Source organism: Poecilia latipinna, unplaced genomic scaffold, assembly GCF_001443285.1.
Source record: "Poecilia latipinna isolate Pla-1442-1.1 unplaced genomic scaffold, P_latipinna-1.0 Scaffold50, whole genome shotgun sequence".
In the NCBI taxonomy this organism is placed as follows: domain Eukaryota; kingdom Metazoa; phylum Chordata; class Actinopteri; order Cyprinodontiformes; family Poeciliidae; genus Poecilia; species Poecilia latipinna.
The window spans coordinates 469,563-495,183 of NW_015112666.1; the positions used below are offsets into that span (position 1 = coordinate 469,563).

Genomic DNA, 25,621 nt, shown 5'->3' on the forward strand with positions numbered 1-25,621 from the left:
CTGTTGCGTGGTGGTTTAAAGCTCTTTGAAGGTTTTTCTGACACTTGCTGTATTTGTCTGCAGTGCATTAGACAGACAGACATCACGCCCTGCCACTTTTAGTTATATTTTGTTTGTTGTTTTAGATTAACCTGTATATCATCGTTAAATGTTACATTGCAGGCAGAAAGTCTAAGAATTGCATTTCTGCACAGCTTTAGCATCTTACCCGTGCTTTTATTGTGAAAGCGAATGAAGCAATATATGACTTCCGCTGAGGAATGCGTGAAGGAAACAACTGTTTGAGGAGGGGGGGTTTCTACAGCTGCAGAAATGATTGCATCGAGTTTCAGGGACTGTCAGGTGAGTGTTAAATGTTTTTCACCACAGATGCAGTAAAAATCCTATTTTAGTTAAATTCAGAGTTTTTTCGCTGTAAAGTGAAGTTGCGTTGAAGGACGTCGCTAAAGTTAAAGAGAGACTTTAAACTTTCCTGCTGATCTCCTAATCAGTCAGCTTGGTCTGGAAAGTGAAGCAACAACGTTTTCAATCTAAAATGAACTCTGGGTATTTGTGCTGAGGAAGTTTTCTGTTGGAAGAAGCGCAGTTTTGTTATGTGCTCTGCAGGCGTGGAAAGATGAAGCTCTCCCGCTATCTACCAGCAGCAATGAGGCGTCCAAACTGTATGACGCCATTCTCACACAGGTAACCTCCAGACATCTATTTACAAAAACCCACAAGTGATTATTTTATAATTATGATTAATATGTGGTCAAAAACAGATTGCTGGAAAATTTAAATTTGTTTCAATTAGTAATCATTGCTGATCTGTTTTCTACACGGGAACTTAATTATGAAGCCGTCATGACTGTAGGAGGCGCTGTTTCTCCTCTACACCTGTGTTTTCACACATTTCACCACCACAAATGAAGAAATAATATATTAAGATAAGCTCAGATGAGGATAATTATGAAAATGAATTTGCACATTTTGAATCAGAGCTGCAGAATACATTGCATGTGTATCGTAACTGCAACATTTGATATCTCAGGTGACTTTCTGAACCGTATCATTTTTCATATGAATGTAATATTTAACCAGCTGGACAGAGTCATAAAAGATATCACCTAACAGGTCAAAGGTCACAGAGTGAAAGAAGGATTTACCATTATCACCATCAGAACTGTCCAGAAAAATGTTTTAATCACTCAAAATACTCATTTACACAATAACAGTAAAGGTAGAGGATGAATGGGAACCAACGTTGGAAAGCTGAAAATGTTTTCTGTTGACATCAAAAACAATTTTTTTTTAGCTTTTGTTGAGCTGAAATGATGAAGGTGAACACTGAACCTCCAACAAACTGCATGTATTTTAATATAATCTAATATTTAATACTGATTAAAACACTGATATTTATCCACATAGTCCTTTACGCAGCCACAATATTGGTGATCAATGTATTCAGCAAAATCAGTATATAAAAGAAAACATAAAAATCAGGCTTAAAAGCTGAAACTAAACGAATAAGGTCTGATTAGGTCATTTTTAGATGTTCAAATTCTGCCTGAATAAAAAAGTCTTGAGCTTTGTTTTAAAAAGTCAAGTTGAGCTAAATATGAAGATCTAATGGAAGCTGCTTGACATAATTTATGATCATCGTGTTTTGCAGAGGTTTATGTAGTGACACCAAGTGTTTATTTCAGCCCTGCTCCATTTCTATTTGCATGAAATTGCACATGTAAAATATTATAATTTTCTTTCCCCAAGCTGAGTGCATCTTTAAAAATTAGCTGCGTGATGTTAAACCTCTTTCTGCTTGTCCAGTATGTGAAATGGAGAAATGATGAAACACTGGGAGGGATTGAAGGATGTATTTCTGCCATCCAGACAGCTGACCCCAACTTTGGTAAATAACTTATTTATTCTTTACAAGCTACTAAAATATAAACCTTCCCTCACTGGGAGTCGACCAAAGAATAAAATCCAAGCGTTGAATTAAGTTTAATGCTAAGATTAATCATTGAAAGCTCCAGAGGACATTAATAAGTGCATTTCTTGTGAGTTTTAGTTTTAGCAAAAATAGTTTTATTGTTGTCCAGAAAGAAGAGAAGATGATTTCTTTGACATGAATAAATACTTGAAGTTATTGACGCTAAAGGTGGTTCTACTTGGTCTGCATTTAGCTTGTGTTGCTATGGAAACGTTCTTTAATTTTAAAATGCACATAGGAGATGCAAAGCAACTGAGCTGCACCAGGCTGAAAATCAAATTTAGTTGAAGTGTTTATGGTTCTTGCTTTTATAACAAGTTATTGGCTGCATATTAAACATTAAAGCTCAGATTGCAGCACATGAAGCTGTGGGCATCAGGGGATGTTAGTGTAAGATGTCTGTCTGGTGTTTTGATTGACCAGTAGTTTTTGTTGTTGTTTTTTAAACTTTTTCTGTATTTTTCATATCACTTTTATTTGTTGTTTGCAGTCAGAGACAGGAATGAAGCTTTAAAAAGTTTGTAGAATCCTTCTGGGTCCGAAACAAAACAGAACCTTGAGAAGAAGGAGCGTGTGATTTCATGTGATTTCATGTGATTTTTCATTGTCACTCCTGCGCCGTGGGAAGGAAAAAAATTAATATATTTATCCATTTATTGATGCCACAGTTATGGGCCATGTGATCAGCACTGGGTTGGAGCTGATTGCCACGACGAGCAGCGCCCGGCTTGACGAGCGTCTGGCCAGCGCTGTGAGGCGAACGGTGGAGCTCGCCAGCAGCCAGGATATTTCTCCCCGGGAGAAGCTCCATGCCAAGGCTGTGGAGCTCTTCTCACACGGGTAAGATCCAAAACTGGCTGCAGGCGGTCCGACCCAAAAAGGTTCGATCAGGGATGGGAGGGTGGTTGTTAAAGAGGCTTCGTTTGTGCAGCAACCAGCTGGATGTTTGAAAATGTCACATTTTTAAAACTTCAATTTAGTCATTTTGATGGGAACTAAATAAGGAAGATGTAGTTTATAAAAAAAAATTGTAAAAACATTGGTGGCTTATTTATTAGTTTAATAAAATAAACTCAAATTATATCATTTGTACTTTTATTACCAAAGATGATCTGAAGAAATGCTGAAAGCAGTTTTACATTAATCATGAATTAGCTTGAGCCGTTATTGTCGGCCATGACCCGACATTTTAATATTTCTCAGGTTTATTCCTACGATTCAGTGACAAGAAAACAGAAAAACAGCCGAAACACTGAATGTCTTTAAATCCAGACTAAAACCCTCCTGTTTAGAGTTGCTTTTGAAACATCATAAATGAAACATTAATCAACATTCTGATGTGCAACGATGGCACTTGACAAAATGTAACGTTTGACTTTGTATTTTTGTGTTTTTATCATGTAAAGCGCCTTGAACTGCCTCGTTGCTGAAATGCTATAAAAATAAACTTGAAACAAAGCAGTTCAAAGAGCTTCACACCATAAACACGTAACAGAGTAACTAGTTATGAAATCAGCAAACATTATTTTGTCAAATGCCATCATCTAAATCATCATGAATAATCATAATCAAATATATTAATCAATGTTTGGGTTATTATTAATCAAAGTCAACTTTAAACAGGTCGGCTTTAGCCCTAATTTAAAGGAACTTTTTGGTTTATTGTCATTTCCTGAGAAGGTGAATTTTGGGCTTTTATCATCTATAAGCCATAATCCTCAAGATTAACAAAATACCAAGAACTTAGTTTGCAAATCAGTAATTTTGTTTAACTGCATGATAATTATTACATTTGTCGTAACTCATATGATCAAAGTTTCTGTGGACGATGATGCTGTGGGCAGGAAGCATCTCCAGTAGCAGTCAGTCTGGCAACAAATTGGAGGACACCTCTGACTGAAGGTTGTTGCTGCATGATAATGTCATGACATGCTAACGGCTCAACTTCCAGATAACACGTCCAGGATGACACCATGTTGGAAAGCACTGCTTATCCATCTCCTTTGCTTTTGCCGCTCTTTAAATCAGAGTTCAGGTATTATTTGAGCTTTTGAAATGCTATGGCTCTAAAACAATACTTCGTTGCCACAGTTACACATCATGACTGTGCAAAATAAAAAAAGTGAGAGCAAAAATCCTGCTGGCTGCAGAGCATCCAAACATGAGAGAAATAATTGTCTAATTGCAGTCATAAAGTGTAGAAGCCAAAAGTGAACAAAAGTCTAGAAAACCAAAATCAGAACTGCTCCAACAACCTGCCACTAGAGCGGCGCTGTTCTGCAATCAAAAATGCAACAGTATTTCATTGTTAAAACTTCAGTAAAGGTTTTAATTAGATGAGGAGGTAGTGTGCATGCTTAAGGTTATACTTACTCGCTGATTCTTTTATTTTCTCTCCTTGAGTGTGAAATCCCTGTCTGAGCTCCTGTTAGCCACAGTATCCGCCATGTGGGCAGGATGGAGTCCCGGTTTCATGCTGGAGTTTATGAATAAAAGAAGAAAAGTCTGGACTGCAAACCAGGAACTGCTGGTTTATTTTTCATGTTCGCTGCTGAAATCTTGATGTTCATTTGGAACTGGATTCTGTGCATCATTCTGCCAGTCCATGTCACCTCTGAGGTCTGTTAAAGTCCTGTTCGATAAGACGTGGGTTCCATTGTGCCACAGGAAATGGGTCGCTTGTGAGCGGATTAGAAATAGTTTATCAGGAAATAGTTTTTATTCATGAAGCTGCTCTTTCTCTGTCTGCATGTGATTCAGTCATGCTCTCCAGATTAGCAGAACCCAACGCAGAATTCATGACAGTCACTCTACGACGGCTGGACTTTCATTATATCCTGTAACGTTAAACAGACATTTGGTTTCTTAACGTCGCCTCAGAGGATTCTCATTTCTCCCTAAAGCTCTGATTCTCCTGCTGCTCTCTGAACATCTTCCAAAACTTTTTGATTTCTTTCTAACAATGAGACACGTTTCTCTTGTAGGAATTTCCCAAAAGCCTGTGAAGTGTGGGAGGAAATCCTGCTTGATCATCCCACTGACATGCTGGCTCTGAAGTTCGCCCACGACGCATACTTCTACATGGGGGCCCAAATACAGATGAGGGACTCTGTGGCCAGGGTGCTGCCCCACTGGAAGCCTCACACGCCGTTGTCCAGGTACCTGGTCCAGCTTACCGGTTCTGTGGTGCTGGTTTAGTGTGAAGCTGTTGTAACTGTGAGTTTAACCATAAATCAATCTAATGAACCATTTTCGGTTGACTGTTTTGGGTCATTGTTGTTCTGAAGGATAACCTGTTTTCTGAAATGAGTCCATCAGATTCATATCTAAACAGAAAGAGGCCCACAGCATCACAGATGCTTAACAGAGATGCATGTCTCCATATTTCATAGCAGCAGTGTTTGTTGCTGAAAAGCTCATAATAATTGCCAAATGAGAGGAATCTCCTGATTGGACCTCTGACTTTGGGCTCTATTGGAATATTGGGACTATTGTAGATTTAAAAATAAATGATTGAGGAGTAAATTTCCACCAAAAATGTCTGTTATAAATATCAACACCTCTACCAGACTTGCAGTGGTGGACACACGTCTGCTGATGAGCTAATAATGGAGCTAAATGTTTGTTTTTGCTAACTTTAAAAGTGGACTTTACTTTCCTCAAATGTTTCCTGATAAATCCTATGATGCTAATTTACTTGGCTGTTTTTTAAAGTTTGAGTTGAATAAAGTTCAACATCTGTGTTGAAGTTTTAGTCAACTGTTAAGAAGTTTGTGTTCATGCTCTTATTTTGAAGGGGTGAAGACTGTTTACAGCAGTTCTGCTTTGTCTCCCCACATTTCAGTGACTTTATTTCAAACATACAGCAACAAAATAAAACGGAGACAGAGGAGAACAAGATCTAAACATAAATGCGATATTTAAAGGCGTGTTGGAAAATGTTAGCTATAATATGAAAATGAAATTAGACGGTGGAAGTCTTTCAAGGGCGGATAATTTGAGATGAAGTTAGCACGTTAGCATTAGCTTCTACTAAATACCATACTGTTGTAGTGCTTTACTGTTGTCTGAACTAATCTTAATGACTAGAGCTTCAGGTTAGCACAGCGAGGCTAGTTAGCGGTGTCCACCACTGCTAACTTGAATAGTTTTCTCTTGTCTTCCCCATTTTGAAGAGCCCAAGAGAAATGAGCCCATGTATCATTTAAATCCCAGAAATGGAGGAAGTCAAAGACTTTCCCTACTTAGGAATTATAACGGTGTGAAGAATTGCCCCAGAGATTTTGAAATTTCATATTTGTTTCTTAATGAGGGATTTTCAGTGTGAGATTTTCCCATAGTAATGAATTATGAATTTAATTGGGACATGTGTTTACCAGTGTGTGGGAAGGGAACGCTTTAAATAATGCAGTGTCATTATAAGAAGCTTCTTTGCTCTGAGTCAGATTGTTTCATGTCTGTTTCCAGTATTTTCTAAAAGTTTGTTTGTCTTCAGTTACCTGAAAGGACAATACTCCTTCGGCCTCCTGGAGACTCGTTTCTACGACCAGGCTTTGAAAGTGGCCATGGAGGTGAGCGTCTCTGCTGGTAATGGCTTTCTTTGTGTGCTTTGTTGACAACACAGCAGCTGTGTGTCTGAGGTTATCTGCCTGGACTGATTGTATCAGCCCACCCTCCACACTGAAGGCCTCATGCATTTAAAGCAGCTGTGACATGAGAGTCTCCATGAGAAAAGAGTTGAGACATTTCAAAACAAGTTATTTAAAGTGAGGACTGCAGTTATTTTTGTGTGAATTCATCTTTCTTGTTCCAGGGTCTCGCCTTGACCCCTGATGATGCTTGGGCCGTCCACTCCGTGGCCCACGTCTATGAGATGAAGGCAGAGGTGGACAAAGTCTTGAATTTCATGGATAGCAGAGAGAAAGACTGGCAGGTGGTGTTTTTTTTTTCATCACACCATACCTGGAACATTGTAGAAAATTCAGAGTTTAAGGTTTAAATATTTGGAAAATAAATATGAAAAAAACTGCCATTATTATTTCTAGGGGTCTGACATGCTGGCCAGTCACAACTATTGGCACTGGGCTTTATGCTTCATCGAGAGGGTGAGGACAATCATGGCTTTATTTAGATTTGATTGTCTTTAGGTTCTAGTTGGTAGTGACGCTTTTGTTGCTTCATCCTCTGCAGGGGGAATATGAAGCTGCTCTGCAGATCTACGACTCCCAGGTGGGTTTGAGTTGCCATGTTATGAAAAATCAATGAGCTTTACATCAGAAACATACCTGGATTGTGATCTTGAAGGCGGAGTGGCATAAAGGGCAGGAGCTTCTTAAAGAGACAGAGACCAGTTCTAAGGCATCTGGTGTGAAGTCAAGTTTCTTTCCAGTTATGTTTGATATAAACAGCATTTTCATAACTGAAGCTATCATAGTTAGCTGATTGTGCCTGGAAAATACATAACACTCACCAGTTAATATTCATTTGGGAATTTTCAGGATATTCTGGGATATTCCTGTTGGGTCTGGTTGGTTTCGTGGCTCTGACCCACATTTTTATTATAACCAATATATTTTTTATTAAATTCAAAGATGAGGCTGTTTTCTCACATCATGGATGTTGTTTTACTCCTGGTGTTAACATTCATTGATGCTGTTTTCAGTAAATGTAAAACATGAACCCAGTATAATAAAATATCTCCTCTGAATGATTAGCTCAGCTACCTGCCTTTATGTGCAAATAAAAGTGTAACCATGTAAAATCACACATGCATCAAACCAACTGCACTTTATTAGAAGCAACATTAAAGAAGGAAACTGAGTATTTTGTGGAGATCTTTATGGTTTCATCAACAAAAGCAAACTTCTCTTTAGAATCGTATCTGTTCATTTTTATCTGCATTTAATTAGTTGTTTGGTTTCAGGCAAACATGACATGGAGGCTTCAGGCATTTTGGTTATTAGCTTTTACTATGAATGCTACAGTAAAGAAAATATGTAAGAAAAACCGTTTCTGGCTTTGGGAGCCATTGTCAGCCCTCCTCTCCTCCGCCGTGTCTCTGAACATCGTGTACTTCTCAGGACTCCAGGCAGGTTGCAGTTATGGAATACGACAGAAATAAAGTATAACTGCTTCCTTTTTCAAAACGCATGTCTAGCAAGACTTCTGGCTATTTTTCAGTTAAATCTATTGTTTTGGCCCATTTTGCCTGAAGAAAAGTAAATAGGACAAAGTTAGGCTTCAAACATCCAGTCAGAACTACGGCAGGATGTTACTGATGTCTACACAAACAGGCTGGAGTCACGTCTGCAGCTTTGAGTCACACAGCATCAAAACACCAGGCATGCAGACTTAAAGAAAGGCGTGGTCCTCTTGTGAGTCGAGAGCTAATTGCAGATAAATGTTGAATCCAAATTTAAGATGTAAGAGCCAAAGAACCACCCCCACACAGCGCCTCGGCAGTGGCTGCCAGGGCTGATTTAGTCAGGATGAGACGGTGTGAGACGAACCTCGGTTATTTTCTGAATCCTGGAAAAAAAAGACGTTTCATGAGGTCACTGGATTCTGCTCTGCTGCGTTACGAACTAAGATTTATGCAGATGTGGAAAAGGAAAAGGTGTTTTTTTTATTAATATATTTAAACATGTCTTTCATGTTAACAGATACTAAAAGTTGCATTGCATTTTTGTATAAAAAATGAGGATAACATTGTTTACTTCCTAAGAGCCAAACACACAGGTGGAGAAAACCTTTGCTCTGTAATTAAAACATGAAGGTCAGACTAAAGTTTAGCAGAGAGATCATGGAGAAAGACCAGAACTTCTGGAATAACGACGTTTGAACAGACGAGTCTAAGCCTGAATATCTTAAACTCCAGAACAGAGGAAACTTTTGGCCTAAATAAATCACAGCATTCCAGGAAATAAAGCTCATGGTAACCTTTAAGCATGGCAGGGGAAGTGTCATGCTTTGGGGATGTTTAGCTGCAGCAGGACCAACGCAGCCCACCGTCACTGAATCCACCAGGTTTCTAAATAAAAATGAAAGACCTGCAACATGGCAGGAGGCGTCCTGGTCTAGTCAAAGCCCAGATCTGGATCTTATTAAGAGGCTTGAAGCATCTTATTGGTTATTTGAACTGAAAGGAAGATAGGGTGTCCTGACTTTCCTCAGATAAAAAAACACATGTTTATATCTGCTTTCTTTTAGTTGAGATGAAACATTGATTTGGGAACATTTCCTAATTAAAACTGAATATTTAATGTAGTTTCTGGAAGTAATTCTTCCTTTGGCTGTAATAATTTCTGTCCTTCAGTGTTTTTGCATAAATACTGATGATTTTTATTTCATTTAAAGATATTCAAGCGTTGTAAAGCCTCGGGCGCCATGCTCGACATCGTAGACGCCTGTTCAATGCTCTACAGACTGGAGATGGAAGGTTGGTGTGACGTTATCTGAAGGCATCGCCAGAATATGGGAAATAATGATTATATTGTTGAATGGTTTCTAAATTAAATCATTTTGCAGTTATTTCTGCAAAATGAGTTTGATTTTTTCTTAATATGGTGCTAATGACCAGCTGTCATGTCTAATTTAACACAATTACGACTTTGGTCTGAAAGCAAAAAGACTGATGATCTCAGTTTTGTATTTTTACTAATAACATCTGAAGTGCAGCAGCAGAGATGAGGATGATGATCCATGTTGGTTGGAGCAGCGCGGTTGGATGGGGTCAGAAACGTCTTCCTGTTGCAGGTGTGTGTGTGAAGGAGCGCTGGCGGGAGCTGCTGCAGGTAACCCGGCCTCACACCGACGACCACGTCACGCTGTTCAACGACCTCCACTTCCTCATGGTGGCGCTGGGGGCCGACGAGGACGGGGCCGCTCGGCGCCTCCTAGAGGGCCTCCAGGAACTGGCCAGGTTAGTTCTGTCCCAGTTCTCTTCACTGCACACCTCCACGCTGTCGTGTTGCACTCGACTTTTATGTAACACAGAAACAAACGCGGCAGAGCGTGGGAGGGAAGACTGAGGAAGACTCTGAGCAGCTTCATCGGCTGGAAGGGGCGGGGCTTCCCTCTGCAACAGATGCTGAACACAAACAGGCTTCAGCTTATGTTATAGAAAATTATTATTCTTTGTTTTCCTAAAGTTGTCACAGTTTTAATTTAGCAAACTGTCTTGAGTCCAGTGAACTGAAACTGGATCCACTCTACAAATTTCCTGTTTGCTCTTTTTGTCACATTTAAATGTTTCAGGTTATCAATTTCTTGTTGCACTAAAAGTCTTTTACTGACAGGAATCAGAATGAAAATGAAGAGATGGAGAAAGCAATGAAATTAGTTGTCAGAATAATGTATTTCTAAAATAATTGTTTTATTTTAATTATGCAGTAACGGTCGACTGGCGGATGGAGGACCAGTCTCTGTCTTGTTGTAGGAACATGACCTCTGACCTTGGCTGAAACTGTTCCATGGTTCTCAATCTGATGCTCTTTGTTCCTCATCTGTTGTTGAATAATTCAGATCTGGTTAAGATGTGCTGCTTTCAGATCTTTTGGCCTACTTCCTGCTGTCAGTCAGGTTTAAAATATTTCTTAATTTTTCAGATATGAGTGATGAAGTCGACTGAAAAGGAACTGAACCAAAATCAGTTTTTTTCTCAGGTTATTTTTTTTTTTGGTATCAAAAATTAATTTGACCCGTAACTTTTTTTTCAGGTGACGTTAAACCTTTATAGCTGGATAAAAATGTCAGAATACTCTTTAGAATCTGCAAAAGTAAAACTTTTTTCTTTTTCTACAGTTTCCTGTCACACTTCCTGTGTCTAAACTATTTCCCCTCACAGGGAACCGGGCGACAATCAGCAGCATCGGCTGGCGAAGAGCTTGGGCATCCCGATGTGTGAAGCTATGCTGGAGTACAAGCAGGGCAACTTCAGCCAAGCTGTGGCGCTGTTGCACCCTTTACGTTACCGCATGGTGGACATCGGTGGCAGCGACGCTCAGGTGAAGAGAACAGACTGGATATGTTTTACAGTGAAAAGTCTAAAAACAAAGCAAACAATTCCCCTCTAACTTCCAACATCGAGTTTTTTTTCTCATTGATCATGTTGTTTTCTTAAGGAAAAACCAGAAATCTGTTGTATAAATTTTTCCAGAAGTGAAGCCTGCTGTGCTGCATGTGGTGTGAGGATGCAGAGCGCAGTGCACCATCGTATGAATAATAAATCTTTGTGATGGACACTGATGCATTTTATTTTCCATGTTCAGACGAGTTCCTGCAGTGAACAGACAATGTATGCGGAGCAGAAGCTCTGCTGCAGTGGAGCCAGAGGTTTGCATCTCTAATGGCTTTTTCCACTGCTTCTTCCAGAGAGATCTGTTCAACCAGCTGCTTATTCATGCAGCCATGAAGTCTGACAACAAGCAGCATCACAAACTGGGAAGGTAATGTTCAACTCGCCACTTATTACATGTTTCCCTTCTGTTTTTACTGGCTTGTTCACAGTTCATAAAGAAACCTCACCCAGCTTTCAGAGCATTGTGAATGTTTTCAGGCCAGAGCTCCTTTATCAGGAGTTTTCTTTACATTTTTCTGGCACTTTGTGTTGATCTGCTAAGTGGAAATAAATTCAAGCCCTTTTATAACTCTGATACTATTATCAGTTGTAAATTTTCTGTTTTGAGTCATCTGGGCATAAACTCCCAACAAAATAATTTGAGTTTATAGTATAAAATGTGGGAATGTTTAAAGGTTATGAATATCCGTGATGGAACCTTTAGTTCTGATTAGTGCTTTAGGGTTAGCACAGCTGCTAGCGGTGCGCACCACTGTCTCTCATTTAAAGGATTCAGTTCTTTGCTTCCTTATAAAACATAAACCACCTCCAGGTGTTCCTTCCTTCCTCCTCCTGACTCATATTTTCAGTATCAGTGTTGACCCAGACTTTACATTAATGTTCATATGTTCAGGTTTAATGCTTCATGTGCGTCTCGTCACACCAGGCCCTGCATCCTTTTGGCTCCAAATATATATACATTTAGCTGCAACCTTCTCTAAACTTTAATATGTGGTCAAATTTGCAGCATGTAGAGAGTTATATCACTGCAGTAGTTAATTCCTTAATGCAGCCAGGATGTAATTATATTCAGACAGTTAATGAATGTTGGTAATTCAAGGATAAGCTCTGAATGAGGCCTGTATGCACACCTGTAATTAGTGCGTCACCCAGGACAGATGTTGGCACCACATGTAAACCTAAAACTAAGCTTCTGCAGTAATTAGTGCTACAAATCAGCCTGGAGGAAAACTGTACAACTAATGGATCTTATGTGGGAGAAGTTGGTTGTTCATGATCTGCTTTCTCCAGAACTTTGCACAACGTTTCTATTAGAAACGTTTCAACATTGTTTATTTTTCTTTAGATTAATTTCTCTGTCATCGATGGCTGTTGTAGATCTATAAGATCTATTCTTGTAAGTCTCAACCAATGAACACCTGGTTCATTTAATGTCTGAAACAAAAAGTGGTTGGAATGAGGAAAAAACCTTCCCATTTTTCCTCCATATGCAAGTTTTATAAATTATGAGTGATGTTTTCTAGAATTAGCTTCTTTCATTTAAAGAGAGCAAAGTATCTCAGCCTAACTGACCATTTGGACTCTTCTGGACCCAGATCTGTTCTGTGGATCTTTGTTGAAACAGAACTGGACCAGAACTAATCATTTCGCATCTTTCAGGTGTTTTCCAATAATCCTTTTGGCATTTAATGTAATTAATACTGGTTCACTGTTACTGCAGGAAAATATAATCAATCCCTTCAGGATTGTTTTTGTGATCTTTTGAAATAAAAATTAACAGACTTCATTATACTTTATAAATATTTGTTTTCATAAATAAACACTTTGTAATGAGGAAGGAAAAATATTTTTTCAAACCCTTAATTAGCTCGTTAGCAGGAAGGAGTTGGTTTCATTTAAACTGAATGTTTCGACCATTTTGGATGCATTTCCACGGTCAGCTGCTGTGGAAGGACGTTTCGGCTCTGACCTTAAGTAACTGAACATGATTGGTTCTACTCTTCACTGTCGTCCCCTGTGTGCACAACACCAGCTATTTTTCTCCCTTCTATATCTGACACCATGTTGCACTTTAATTATTGATGGAGTTGTTCTCCCAGCTTGAAGTCTGGCTGAATCTGTTGGTCTTTGCTCTGCTGTGTTTCCCCAGATGTCTGCTGGTGGAGCGTGACGCCGTGCGGCCCGACTCCCCTCTGACCCAGCGCCTGGTGCAGAAAGCGCTGGCTCTTCACGGCTAGAGGGATTGCAGCGCGCGGTTCCCACGTGAAAACATCAAAGCGCCGCTCTAATCTGATTTTGTGTTGTTTGGGTTTAGGAGACATCAAACCCAGAGGAAGGAGCTGCAAACCGTTAACCAGATTGTGCTTCATTACTCATTGAATGAGAAATTATGAAGAAATTGTTTGAAAAATCAGTCGTATTATACAGTTCAAAGTATTATTCACATTTATTTGCAAATGTAAACTTTTTCAATACACATTTCTATTAGTAAAGAGAAGCAATAAATAAACACTTTGCACTATGCATGTGTGTCACAGTAAAGTGCATGAAAACAGTTTTGCCAAAGGATATGCAATCTAGATGTGTTGACTCTGATTGGACCAGAACTTCTTCCTTCTGCCCTCAAAACGGTGAAGCAATCTCATCTTGGATCTGAGAGATCAGGATCTGGGACAGCACGATGCCGGCAATCTAGAAAACATCAGAGCGCGGCGGTAATGAGCGTCTCAAGGTCCCGTTGGAACCGATGCTGCTGCTCTCAGTTTGGCACAGTCAGGAAAATAAACTCATTTACATCTTAAACTTTTTCACGTTAAAACCTTTTGCATTCAGCCTTTTATGCCTCAGATGTTTGGAGAACAAGCAGCTTCATAACACTGGAAAAATGTCGTATGACAAAGATGAACTAATGCAAAGAAATTTATTACCTGAATAATTTTATTAGTCCAACATAAAAAACCAATGCTATGCCTTAATATGTATTTTATAAAAAATCTTTTCACACATCAGTAATCAGTCGCAGGATTCTGAAATGAATCACCAATGAGACGAGCTGATCACCTGAAGCTTCGCATTTTCTTGTAATTTTATGAGTTTCTTTATTTTCATAACATGACTTTATCCTCATAATTTCACAAAACAAATTTAGTTTACCCTTAATACTTGCAAATATGAAAAACTGTTTTCCTTCTTGACAAATCAGTTTGTTAAAAATGTTGAGAGGTTTGAATACTTTTGGTATTTACATCAGTCAAGATGTTTCTGCTCATAGTGCTGGGTGGAAACCTTGTTCTTAAAGTGACCAATCAGTGTTCTTCCCCCAAACATCAAAGGAATTGCAGCTCTGGTGTGATTGGTCCGATGGGATTTATGGGAAATGCAGTCGGATGCATGTGAGCGCGCTCCTGCAGCGTGATGGTTTGATCTCGTGTGTGCAGCTCCTGATAACAGTCGACACGTTAATCTGACTTCAGATATTAAGGGACTAATTGCTGTGGGAGTGAAGCGTGCTGCGCAGCCGTCCATGAGTGGGAGGGAGCTGTCAGCATTTTCCTTTTCAGACACAATGTTACAGTTTTACTGCTTCACTTAGTGCTAATCCTCACTAAGTCACACAGTAGTTAATTTACAATTATTTCTTGGTATAAACTTGGTTTAAATAATTCCTTTTCTTGGGTTTTTATTAAATTTGCTAATTTTTCCCTCATAGTGCAGAAATTTCACCCTGAATCAGTAGTTTAGAAAATCCTCAAAGTAAAAGTCTGCTGCTGCTTCAGAACAGATGAAGTGTTGCTGAAACTACTTGAACGCAGCATCCAGCCTGAGAGGTAGAAGGTCCGCTCAATAGGTTGATTACTGGCCGCTCCACCCAGCGAGCCTCCATTGATGCGTTCATTGACCTGTTGTGGCTTATTTAAAACCAAAGAGCTTCTTTTGTTTCTGGTTCTGAGGTGAATTAAGCTGGAGGTTACCTGAGGTAAGGCCAGGCCCAGGGTGAGCGCTCCCACCAGCAGCAGGTGAGACTCGATCCACAACACCGCTCTGTCTGCACAGCCTACAGAGAAGATGGACCCGTCTACTTCCTGGGACTGCTGCGTCTGAATGCCAAAGCCACACATGGTGTTGATCACCGTCTGCAGAACAGAAAGAGACCTTCACTAGAATATCAGCATCATGCATGATTAAACTCGGCTGGAAAAACTAAGATGATCAATGTTGCATCTAAAGGCTAATGAGTCGAAAACCATCATGAAGGGAGCAGGTGAGGCTGAAGCAGCGACTGGAGGCTCCTGCAGCAGTCTGCAGCCTGAACATGCAGTTAGCCACCAGCAGGTCGCAGCACTGCATCGACTCTTCTGCCGTTTAATTAATTGATTTTTCAACCATGTTGGAGAAGGTTGCTGCGATCCGTTTTCTGTACAGCTTGATGTTTAATCAATACTGGCCTGATGGCTCAACATGAACTCCTTAGTTTCCCTCAGTCGTACCTTCATGATGTGCCGCTGCGTCTGCATAATAATGACGATATTGAGCATTTATGCACAGAAGCAGGACCTATAAAGGCTGGCATGCACCATCCATACACACACCATGTGTAGACAGCTTGCTTTGATGCTCAGAACATGAAATCTCATTAGAACTCAGTGAAATCACAGCCAGCGCTGCGATAAAGGCCTGTGATGTTTTCACTTCCTGCAGATCAGATGAGCTATGAGCACATGTTGCGTGTGTCCATGTCAGGCCAACCAGCATCACTTTAACAGTTAAAGACAGTAATACACAGTTTCTGTTCCCGTTGTTAACTGGACGGTTTTCCAAAGGAGCCGCAGATTGGCTGAGCTGTCAGCCGACTCTGGGAAAACATGGAGTGTGTTCTTCAAAGAAGAGCTGATGCAACTGGGGGGTAAACATGAGCCTGTCCAAAACTTCCTCAGCAAACGGAGCAGAACAAATAACTCATCTTTGTTTTTAGCAGCTGACACGTTGCCTTTGAACAACTTCAAAAAAAACAAAAGCTTTTTTTTTCCAAGAGTCAGTGTCTCTTGAGGGGAATGTATAATTATTTACATTCTTTCAGCAGAACTTTAAATAGGCCAGGGCTTACTGAAGAACAAGAGGAGCAGCAACAGCAAAAGAGACGGATTAGCAGAACAAGCCAACAACTGGGACACATAAATGGCCGGATATTCAGCTGTCATACAGCAACAATGTCCTCAGTCAGAGGCCTCTTCAGATTTGTTGCCAGACTGACTGCTACAGGAGATCCTTCTGGCCCACAGCATCACCAGCCACATCATGGATGATCCGAGTTATGAAGATATTTCATTCTGTGAGGAAAGTTCTTCTGTCCTGGATGAAATCAGGACAGATGTGGCTGAAGCAGCCGTCCTCATCGCTTCCATCTGATGTGAAGTTGCTGCCTTCAGGCAACAAGCAGTTGCTGTTTCGACAAACAAGTAGAAATATTTTGGGTCAATATGAATCAAATGCTGCTGTGACTGTTTTCCGCTGACTGTACGGCGGATAAAGTTTGATGCTTTTGAAAAGTTATCAGTTAATCTGCAGAAATCACCTGGAATAGACCTGAACTCTTCTAACCCAGCATGACACTTTGACTGTAAGCTGCACTTACAAACCCAGCTAATCCTCTTACTTTTAGCTACATGGAGGCGAATATTAGCATATAGACAAATATTTAAATGTTACATATGACTGAGCAGAGACCTGGATTAGGAAGGAAATCTGGCATATTTTACACAGTCCTGTCCTCACCAGATATGCTGATATTTATGTACCTAAAGCCAATATTCCACTCTGTTACAGTTTTGTAGTTAATTGTTTAAGCTGCTGTGTGTGAACCCACCTCTCCAGGAACCGGAGTGCAGCAGGAGTACGGCACGGCGCAGCGCTCCGAGCTGGGGTTTTCCTGAGAGCAGTTGAAGTAGAGGTTCCAGGACCAGTCGGTGTAGTTGTTCCACCCACAGCACTTAAACTGAGCCAAGCACAGAGCAGAGGTGTATATTTAGAAACGGTCTGGTGTCGTGCCGTCCATCTACAAGGGGAAAACCCGGGCTCTCGGTTGGAGCCAGGATGTGCAGATGGAGCAGGAATATCTCCTGAGGAATCCCATGGAGCTGCAGGAAATGCATGTTTAGCTTCTCATGTGGAAAATCCTCACTGAGGCCAACATAAACACAAACAGAGCTGGCTGTGTGGTGCAGTCAGGTGTGTCTGTGCCAAACCACAGCACCTCTTTCTGGATGTAATCCATCAGATTCTGCAGATCCAGGTCATCCCTGTAGTGAACGATTGCTTTCTTCACAAACTTCCCCAGAGCATCTCGGGTCTATGAGAGAGGAAAAAAAGATTTAAAAAAAGATAGCTTTGATATTATAATTTCCATCTTTTAAGAGAAATTAAATCTTAAACTGTGACACGTCAGAAGACTCCAGCCTGCGTTAATTAGTGGAGGAGGTTTTAATGGCACACTGGGAAACGTTTTGCTGCAGATGCTGGGAGATCCCAGCAGAGCCGGTGATGGATAATAACTGGAATCATTTCAGACTCCATCAGCGCTGCCACCACTTCGCCGTCAGCCAGGTACTCCTGGGTAATTCACTGGTTTCCATGACGATCTAGGGCTTTCATCAACAGTTTAGGTTATTTACATCTGCATAAAGGCAACAATGAAGCATAATATTCACACCTGAAGAGCCTCCTCAAAACATGAGCTGCAAATTTACAAGTCAACCCAGAACAAAGACGACTGAAAGCCTGGAGGATTTCTATTTAAATTTTAGTTTTTCACTCAGATTTTTTTAATTATTTGCCTCAGAAGAAAAAAGAAACAAGAACGTATTTTCTAGCTGTAATCTAAACCAGTAATTAACTGGAGAAAATATTCACTCCTGAACATTTCCTCCACAATCTCATAGTAAAAGGAGTTCAACACAAATGACCAAACTCTTCTTCATGAAACAAAAGTTGAAAACAGTGCAGCATTTTGCTTCTTCACATTTATGTCCACTTTCTGTTGGTCAAACTTAATAAAGTACATTTATGTTTTCTGTGGCGTGATAAAATCTGGAAAAGTCCAGTGGGTGTGAATAACTGTGTTCATTTTAGATCTGATGCATCTGCAAAAACCAGCAGAAACGCAGCAAAAAATGTCAGCAATTAAATTATTCACGCCTGACAGATGAAAGTGATGAAGGCTGACTGCGAGTCAGGATGTAGACAACTGCCTGAACTTCCACATTAGTTATTATAATGTCATTTTTATCACTTCATCAGAAAGTGAATAAGTGTGAAATAAATGCATCTGACTCAACAATCTGTATTAATCTGAATGAAGCTGCTTCATGCTGTTAATGGTGACTATTATACAGAATTTTGTATTTTCTTATTTTAACATACTGATGATGTTATAGTTAGATGATGTTACAGAACTCCTCAGATATAATACATGCTAACGGGGCTCTGTATGCTAGTAACCTGCTGAACTTTAAAGTTTCATTAAGCTGGAAATGAACCTCAGATCTGTTTGCTAACGGCGTCATAAACTGTTCAACTTACAAACTGTGTTGAAACAGTTCGTGTTGATAAATACTATTATCCTCCAGTTGTTTTACTGGATCGTGGGAGGATTTTTAAAACCCCTCCTCAACTCTTCGCCTCCTTCTGCTCCTGTTTCCAGCTTGGCCCATGGGCTTTGAAGCCCACCGTCGCACTGTGTCATTAGTGGGAAAGTCTCCTTTAAGGGATCTGCTGAAATGGAACATTTGGTTCCACTTTGAAGTACCGAAGCATCTGAATCATTTAGCGAGGAAGGATGCTGGGAGGGTTGTTAAACTGCTCTGTTTAGCAGCAGGCAGTCCGAGCGCTGACAGCGGAGAGGAACCATCAAACACCAGGAACATCACCACCGTGCGCTGATGTGCGGCAGCGGCGCCCCTGCTGGCTGCTGTACTTTTATTCCCAGTGGTCCCTTAATGGAGAATCTACTGAAGAGGATAAGTGAAGCGAGAGCCGCTATTAGGACGAAACACGGTTCCAGAATAAACCTGAGAGATGCATAAATCTGTAGCTTATGAGGGAAAAGTCAAAATGAGAACAAATACCCAGAAACCGTTAGCACAGAACCTTCTACTTGTTTCTCCAGGAAGGATGGAAAAGAGAAAAAAATGTTAAAAATTAATTCCTGCAATAACCTGGTTCCTCAAAAACCAAAATCAAGGGCACTCCTAAGATATCCATTAATCATGAATGATGCATCTGTTAAAACTGCAGTATCTAACTCGCATTTTTTTTTTTTTTTTTTTAGATTTATTGAAACAGTCACTAGATAATCTTTGAAAAAAAAAAATCTAACTCCTCTGCTAACTACAACCAGCCAATCAGAGCGAGGAGGGGCGGGTCTTAGGCTACAATCCTCCTGCTGCCTGAAGTGACCCTAATCCGATTTTTTGTGAAATCAGATTTTTTTTTTGGTGTGGTCATTCACACGAAATAAATCCAAACTTTATGTGATCTCCAGTATGAACAGCAAACCACCTGAAGGTGCCACACATGTACGATAGAGGGAGCAATAAGGTTACAGAGCATGATCAGCGGTTTGCCAACCACCATCAAGAAGAAGAAGAAGAAGAAGAGGAGTTGCTTGTTGGCAGAAGTAAACATGGCTGCTAATGGTGGAGAATATCATCTTATGATTTTGAAGTTGTTGTCCATTCAGAGCCAGAACATTAACCACTTAATCCTCTTTATGGACCATGGCTGTTTTTCTTCCTGATTGGGGAATCAGGACACAGAATATTGACGTTGGTCGAGTATTAATGACCTTCAGACTCGGGTCACATTTAAAAAGATCAGATATCGGATGTAGGAACACATATTTGAGTGGCCTGACTCAGAATTTGAAAAAAATCAATTCTGTGTTGATCAGACTGTCTGAAAAGATCAGAAACAGGTCACATTATATATATATATATATATATATATATATATATATAATCATTTTTATATAGGTCGTGTCCTTTGTTCACAACCTGAACCCTTTCAGCTCTCAGGCGGAAATGCTAAAGCTAGTTAGCATGACCACTGATGACGGTGGATGAAACAGTTTTCCTGAAACAGTAAGTCGTTTCTCATGTTTAGCAGAAAGTACATAAAGTTGTCTCATATTATACTGTGACAACATGGCAACCCTCTTAAATATATATAAAAAAAACAATATATTTTTTAATAAAAGTTACATACAGCAGCTTTGAGGCCCTGAAAAAAGAGAAAGTGTCTCCAGAACGGTTTGTACCTGATCAGAGTGGAAGAAGCCCAGAACTGCTATAACCAGCTGGATGAGGAAGACCAGCGTCAGCGTGAAGGAAAACTGGAGGAGAAATTAAAAAGACCAAAATATTTCATCTCAAGTGACACATTTCCTGTCAGGCGTTTGATATGAAACATGATTCCAGGTTTAGAGACATTTTAGCTACAGGAAGGAAAACATGCCGCCAATATTAGTGATGCGTCTTTTTGGAGAATTACCGTCTTGAGGAGGCGAATGTTCTCTCTGAGGGCGCCGATGCAGCCGCAGAAAGTGATGAAGAACATCACCACCCCCACCACAATTAGGATGACAGCTGGGTCGATGAGGAACGTGTCCCGCACCGTGTCTGGCAGAGACGGAAACACAGCCTGCCTTTAAAAAGCTGCCATCCTCTAGACTTGCTGTTTCTAATCTCTTGTCAACTTCATTGTTTGCAGAAAGCAGTTTCCTATTTTTGCTGCGGCCCTTCCTATACTGACTGTCCTGATGCTCTGAAACCATCAATGATGATTTGAAACTGAAGGATTAAGCAGATGCAGAGGTTTGATCGCAGGGATTAGCCGCAGGTTAATCCTTTCCTGTTGTCCATGAACTATATACATCCTAAATTAAATGTGAGAATTGGGAGGATGAAGCTAAAATCTAACCCCCTGTGTTTCACACCAGGCTGCAAACAAGATCTCTGTTCTATTTTTACTGGGATGTAAACATAATCCAAACAGGCCTTTCAGCATGATTACATATCTAATGGATTTTACTTTTAATGCTGTTTTATACTTTTTAATCTGTGATTTTGTTTAACGTACCTGTAGCTTTCTGGACTTTGGCATAAACCCCAATTCCAACAATCAGCAACGAGAAAACCTGGAAAAACACAAGATAACCAGATTGAGTCGCATCCAAGCTGAACGCTGAGAACATGACCTGCCCTGTTGTTTGCTTTAATCTGAAGTTTGGTAAAATACCCCAAACTCTACACCCACAAACAAACACGGCTCATCCACATTTTAGTGAATAACCAACATTAAGTAGGTAGGACTAGACAGCTTAAAAATAAAATCTGAATTTTTCCACAACAGATTTAATTTCAGATTTAAATTTTTTTCTTGGTTTCTTTTCTAAAACAAATAAATTTTTATAAAAGTAACTTATTTCAATCATCCCATCTGAGTTGTACATCTAATATTTAGGGCCAGACGAAGTTTATGTTTCATTCCAAATCATAATATTATATTATTGAACAAGTCATTTTAACTTATAAAATATAAATATAAAATGTCTTGTTGCACTGACAGAGTATTTCACTTAGAGTTAGTACTTCATCAATATTAAGCTTAACTGATGGTCCCTCCAGACCCGTCGCTCTGTTCTGCCGTAGCCAATCACAGCTCGGCTCGGCCTGTGCGTTGGATCGCCGTCACGTCAGAACGTCCAGCTGCAGGCACAGCTTCAGGCTGCTGAGTGAACATTTTCCTCCACTATTTTCTGATATGCTGCATTCGTCCTGCCATCAATTTTGACCCAGTTTCCTGTGGCTCACACATCCCCAAACACCACTGGTCCACCGCCGTGCTTCACAGCAGGAATGCTCTACCTTGTTGATCTCCTGTTTGTGGCCAAAAAGTTAAATTTTGATCTCATTTCTCCAAATGATTTTGTTCCAGAGATGTTGAGCTCCTCTCCTTGGAAGCAGGAATCTTTGAGGGATTTGCATAGTAATGACTTTCATGTAGCTCGTCTTCCTCGAAACTGAAAATGCCACTCCACCTTTTTTTTCCCCCAGAGATTCCTTCATTCCAGCTGAAGTTATTTGTGGATTTTACTACCCTGGCAGTTGTTGCTGAAGTTTTTGTTAGTCTACCTGACTGTGGTTTGGTTTCAACAGATTCCCTCATTTTCCACTTCTTAAAGCTTGAAAGCTGCTTTTAACAATCCTTTTGCTTTCCCCATGACTCAGAAACCAGAAATGTTGATTCAGAACATTTCTGAAATGCTATGATTCCAAAAATCATCACAGTATGTAAATTTTTGATCACTATCATTTCAGTAGTTTCTTTAATTTTTATTTAAAAACAGTAAACAGCTGTTTTACTGGAAGTAGCTTCACCCACGAATCATGAGTGAAAGAGTTTTTCACTCATGATTCTCATGACTGGGAAAAAAAATTCAGATTTTTTTTTTTTTTTTGCTGAAATGATTTTTAGATTTATGGCGAATTGCATATATATGAAGAATACAGTTTCTCAGAAAATGACTGAATAAAAGAACTGGACTGAATAAATTTTCAAACCGAGTCAACAGGTTCTAAAAACTACCTAAAGACAAGAAAATCTTTCATTTGAAGCAGAATATTAATAAAACAAAACAGCTCAAAGCATTTATACAGCAAAAGGATGCATGTACGTATGAAAGTTTTGCAGCCATGACAACCACACCAATCTGAAGCATGTCGATGATAAACTTTGTTTTAATATTACAGCTTTTTCCTAGGGAACTTTAAACACATTTTCCAAACAAACTGATGTTTTTAGGGGATTTTATCTGAAAGATCAAATTAAAATCACAGAGTTGAAATGTGAAATATACAAAAAAATCTTCTTGACTACAAGGATTATTTTTTCCGAGGTCAGTCCTGGTTAGAGGAAGCTTTACTTCGTTTCTTCTGTGTGCACCAGTTGCTCCAGGAAATGTTGGAAAGCTACTGAAGATGGAAGCTCACTTTAAATAATCGTCCTGATGAAACGGCTCCTAGAGGAAAACAGGTGCTGCTTCTTGTTGACGGCTCTAATTCTCCTGTTCGCTTCGATTCTTTGTCTTACGTTTAACAACAACCTGCTTAGCTTGGTTGTTATTTCCAGCCTGCAGATCCACAGCCTGACTGATGATTAGGAGGTGTGTGTCTGTTTGAGAACAATGATTCTGCTTCATCTTTAAGAAACTTGTATTATGTTTGAAAAGCACATTTTGGTTTTCTCCAGGTCTTAAGATTCGGTTTGTGGTTTAATTAGAAGTCTGCACGCCTCTTTAAAACTTCTGAAGGAGAAAATCGTTGCTTTTAAATAGTTTCTTTACAAATCTAGAATCAATAAAAACACCTTGACAAAACAATAGCTGCAGAAACATGGAGAAGATGTGTTTTCTGCTTCCAAAGCTTTTGAAAAGAGACGATTTTTCTAAAGAGGCTTCATCTGTTGTGCAGGAGAACCCTCACCTCCACTTCATTTTCAGCTGTCTTGTTTTCCCCTGCCTGTGTGTGTGTGTGTGTGTGTGTGTGTGTGTGTGTGTGTGTGTGTGTGTGTGTGTGTGTGTGTGTGTGTGTGTGAACACGGGTGGCAGTGAGGCATGCTTACGTACGCAGTGATTGTGTTCCAGCTCTGTTTTTCAGCCTTTTCAAAGGGATGATTCAGGTTTCTCCCAGAGGATTTTGCTGCAGAGGTGAGCTGAGCCACGGGACGCGGGACAAAGGCCTGATGGATTAGGGCTGCGGCGCTCACTCCGGAGCCTCGTGTCTGATAAACAAAGTGAACACGGCCCGGCTGTGCGGCGCTTACTGCTGATTGGCTGTGATGGCAGTGAGGGCGCGCTGCAGTGTTTTTGTGTTGCTTTGGATGAGCCGCAGTGTGATGGAGCTGAGGGGGGGACAGGTGTGGTCTGTGTGTAAAGCAGGAGAGCAGAGGAAAATGAAGGCAGAGTTTTAATGTGTGTGTGTGTGTGTGTGTGTGTGTTGGAGAACTCAGGTCTGACACACAGGTCATCAGAGCTCCTCAGTGCCTATATCTACTTATGTAAATGCAATAGATTCCTGGTTATTCGAGCCAGAGTTTATTATGCTGAAGACTTCCCACTCCCTGAGAAACAAATATGCATAATTATGTGCATTTTAAGATCCTGAATATATATGAAAATAGATTCCAGTGATGAGCAGACTGAAGGCGAACATAATCCATCTATTTTCTATACAAACGTAATCCTGACAGTCCCCAGGCGAGCTGGGTTCTTATCCGCCACAGACACAGCAGGTTCAGCCATGTCTGGTTCTGGACAGTAACAGGAAGCTGGAGTACCCAGAAAAACATCCAGTCTTTCAGACCAGCAGTTCATCTGCAGTGAAGTTATGCTTACAGACCAGGGATGAGGCTTTAATGTGTTCATTTTGATTAGTTAATGACAGATTTTAACATAATTGATTTTTTTTCTTCTTACATACTAATGTTCTGAGTGGAGCCATTTATGCTCAGTATGAGGAAACGATCGTCTGCTGCTGCATCCAGGACTGAACACTGCTGAGTTTCTTTACGGAAACTTTTTAGATTCATTTCAATAATAAATTAAACTTAATGCACTGACTGATATTAGAACAAGTTGGAATACATGTGTGCTAGAATCAACTTGTTTTACTTTTTTGTTAAAGTATCTGTAGACATCTGTTGTGAATTGGTGCAATAGAAATAAACTGACCTGATATCTCGTTTTCTTCACCTGAGCATTCATCTTTTATGAAACATAACTTCATTTCATCCTGAAGCATGAAAAGCCGTCCTGACCACAGGCCTTCAGAATGAGCTCAGTTCTCACAGCGTTTCATTTGTGGCAGTAATCCCTGTTTGTGCTGCGTACCCACAAATATGAGTCACCTGTCTGTTAAATGCAGCTTTAAGATCCATGCAAATGTTCAGTGAAGGGACGCGGCACATTTAGCGGTTGCTTTCAGACGACCGTTAAATGTGCCGGCATGGCAGCAGGCATGCACAGCTGCCAGGTGTTTCTGCGTCAGCGCGACTCAACGCCGCTCCAGAGGCTTCGGTAACCCCAGTGCCCATTTCCAACTGTAGTAAAGCTAAAACAAGTCGTAATGGAGAAGCTGGGCTCCTGCAACCGACCGCTATGGCTGCAGTACGTTTCCTCACTCATTATTTATAAGGTTTTTCTTTATAGAAGTCATCTGTTTTTTACAAAGTACAACTCTAATAGCTTGTGATTTGTACGTTTAAAAATAGTCTCAAACGTCCCGAACAGCAGTTCAACTCTACTCACCCAAAACAAGAAGCTGAAGAAGAAGAGAAAATATCTGATCCAGGGGTTGACGAAGGAGAACGTCTCAGCTCGGTTCAGATTCGATTCTCTGTCCATTTTGGATTTTTTCTCTCTGATCTGACATTTAACTGAATCAGCCCCTCGCTGTGCATACCAGCCACCGTGTCAATGTGTGTTGGGCTGTTTTCAGGCTGCAGTGGCGCGGGGTGCA

General features: G+C 40.2%; 2 protein-coding genes across 3 annotated transcripts; one reads left to right on the forward strand and one right to left on the reverse strand.

The window, feature by feature from the left end:
• ttc38 (tetratricopeptide repeat domain 38) lies at positions 1–13,573 on the forward strand. Its single transcript, XM_015051064.1, has 14 exons — positions 1–342; positions 607–684; positions 1,807–1,888; positions 2,641–2,812; positions 4,957–5,130; positions 6,468–6,543; positions 6,786–6,905; positions 7,018–7,077; positions 7,163–7,201; positions 9,329–9,410; positions 9,728–9,893; positions 10,818–10,977; positions 11,345–11,418; positions 13,201–13,573. The coding sequence occupies exons 1-14, from the start codon at positions 313–315 to the stop codon at positions 13,286–13,288; spliced, it is 1,401 nt and encodes a 466-aa protein (XP_014906550.1). The 5' UTR covers positions 1–312; the 3' UTR covers positions 13,289–13,573.
• On the reverse strand, positions 13,479–25,621 carry tspan33b (tetraspanin 33b). 2 transcript variants are annotated; one of them, XM_015051092.1, is made up of 8 exons: positions 25,411–25,620; positions 21,183–21,240; positions 20,595–20,722; positions 20,362–20,436; positions 17,302–17,397; positions 16,915–17,043; positions 15,023–15,184; positions 13,479–13,742 (listed from the first exon to the last, which is right to left on the reverse strand). In XM_015051092.1, exons 1-8 carry the CDS (start codon positions 25,504–25,506, stop codon positions 13,674–13,676), a joined length of 813 nt encoding a protein of 270 aa, XP_014906578.1. In that variant the 5' UTR covers positions 25,507–25,620; the 3' UTR covers positions 13,479–13,673. The 2 variants fall into 2 exon arrangements, with proteins under 2 accessions (XP_014906578.1, XP_014906587.1); XM_015051101.1 differs by lacking the exon at positions 17,302–17,397 and having other exon boundaries at positions 25,411–25,621.

Excerpts from the sequence above, each read along its gene's own strand:
- ttc38 (XM_015051064.1), top strand. The coding sequence starts at position 313 with ATGATTGCATCGAGTTTCAGGGACTGTCAG. Across the intron at positions 10,978-11,344 it reads TCGGTGGCAGCGACGCTCAG|AGAGATCTGTTCAACCAGCT; the intron begins GTGAAGAGAACA and ends TGCTTCTTCCAG. Across the intron at positions 11,419-13,200 it reads CAGCATCACAAACTGGGAAG|ATGTCTGCTGGTGGAGCGTG; the intron begins GTAATGTTCAAC and ends GTGTTTCCCCAG.
- tspan33b (XM_015051092.1), bottom strand. The coding sequence starts at position 25,506 with ATGGACAGAGAATCGAATCTGAACCGAGCTGAGACGTTCTCCTTCGTC. Across the intron at positions 17,044-17,301 it reads TGGATTACATCCAGAAAGAG|TTTAAGTGCTGTGGGTGGAA; the intron begins GTGCTGTGGTTT and ends TGCTTGGCTCAG. Across the intron at positions 15,185-16,914 it reads GCACTCCGGTTCCTGGAGAG|ACGGTGATCAACACCATGTG; the intron begins GTGGGTTCACAC and ends TCTGTTCTGCAG.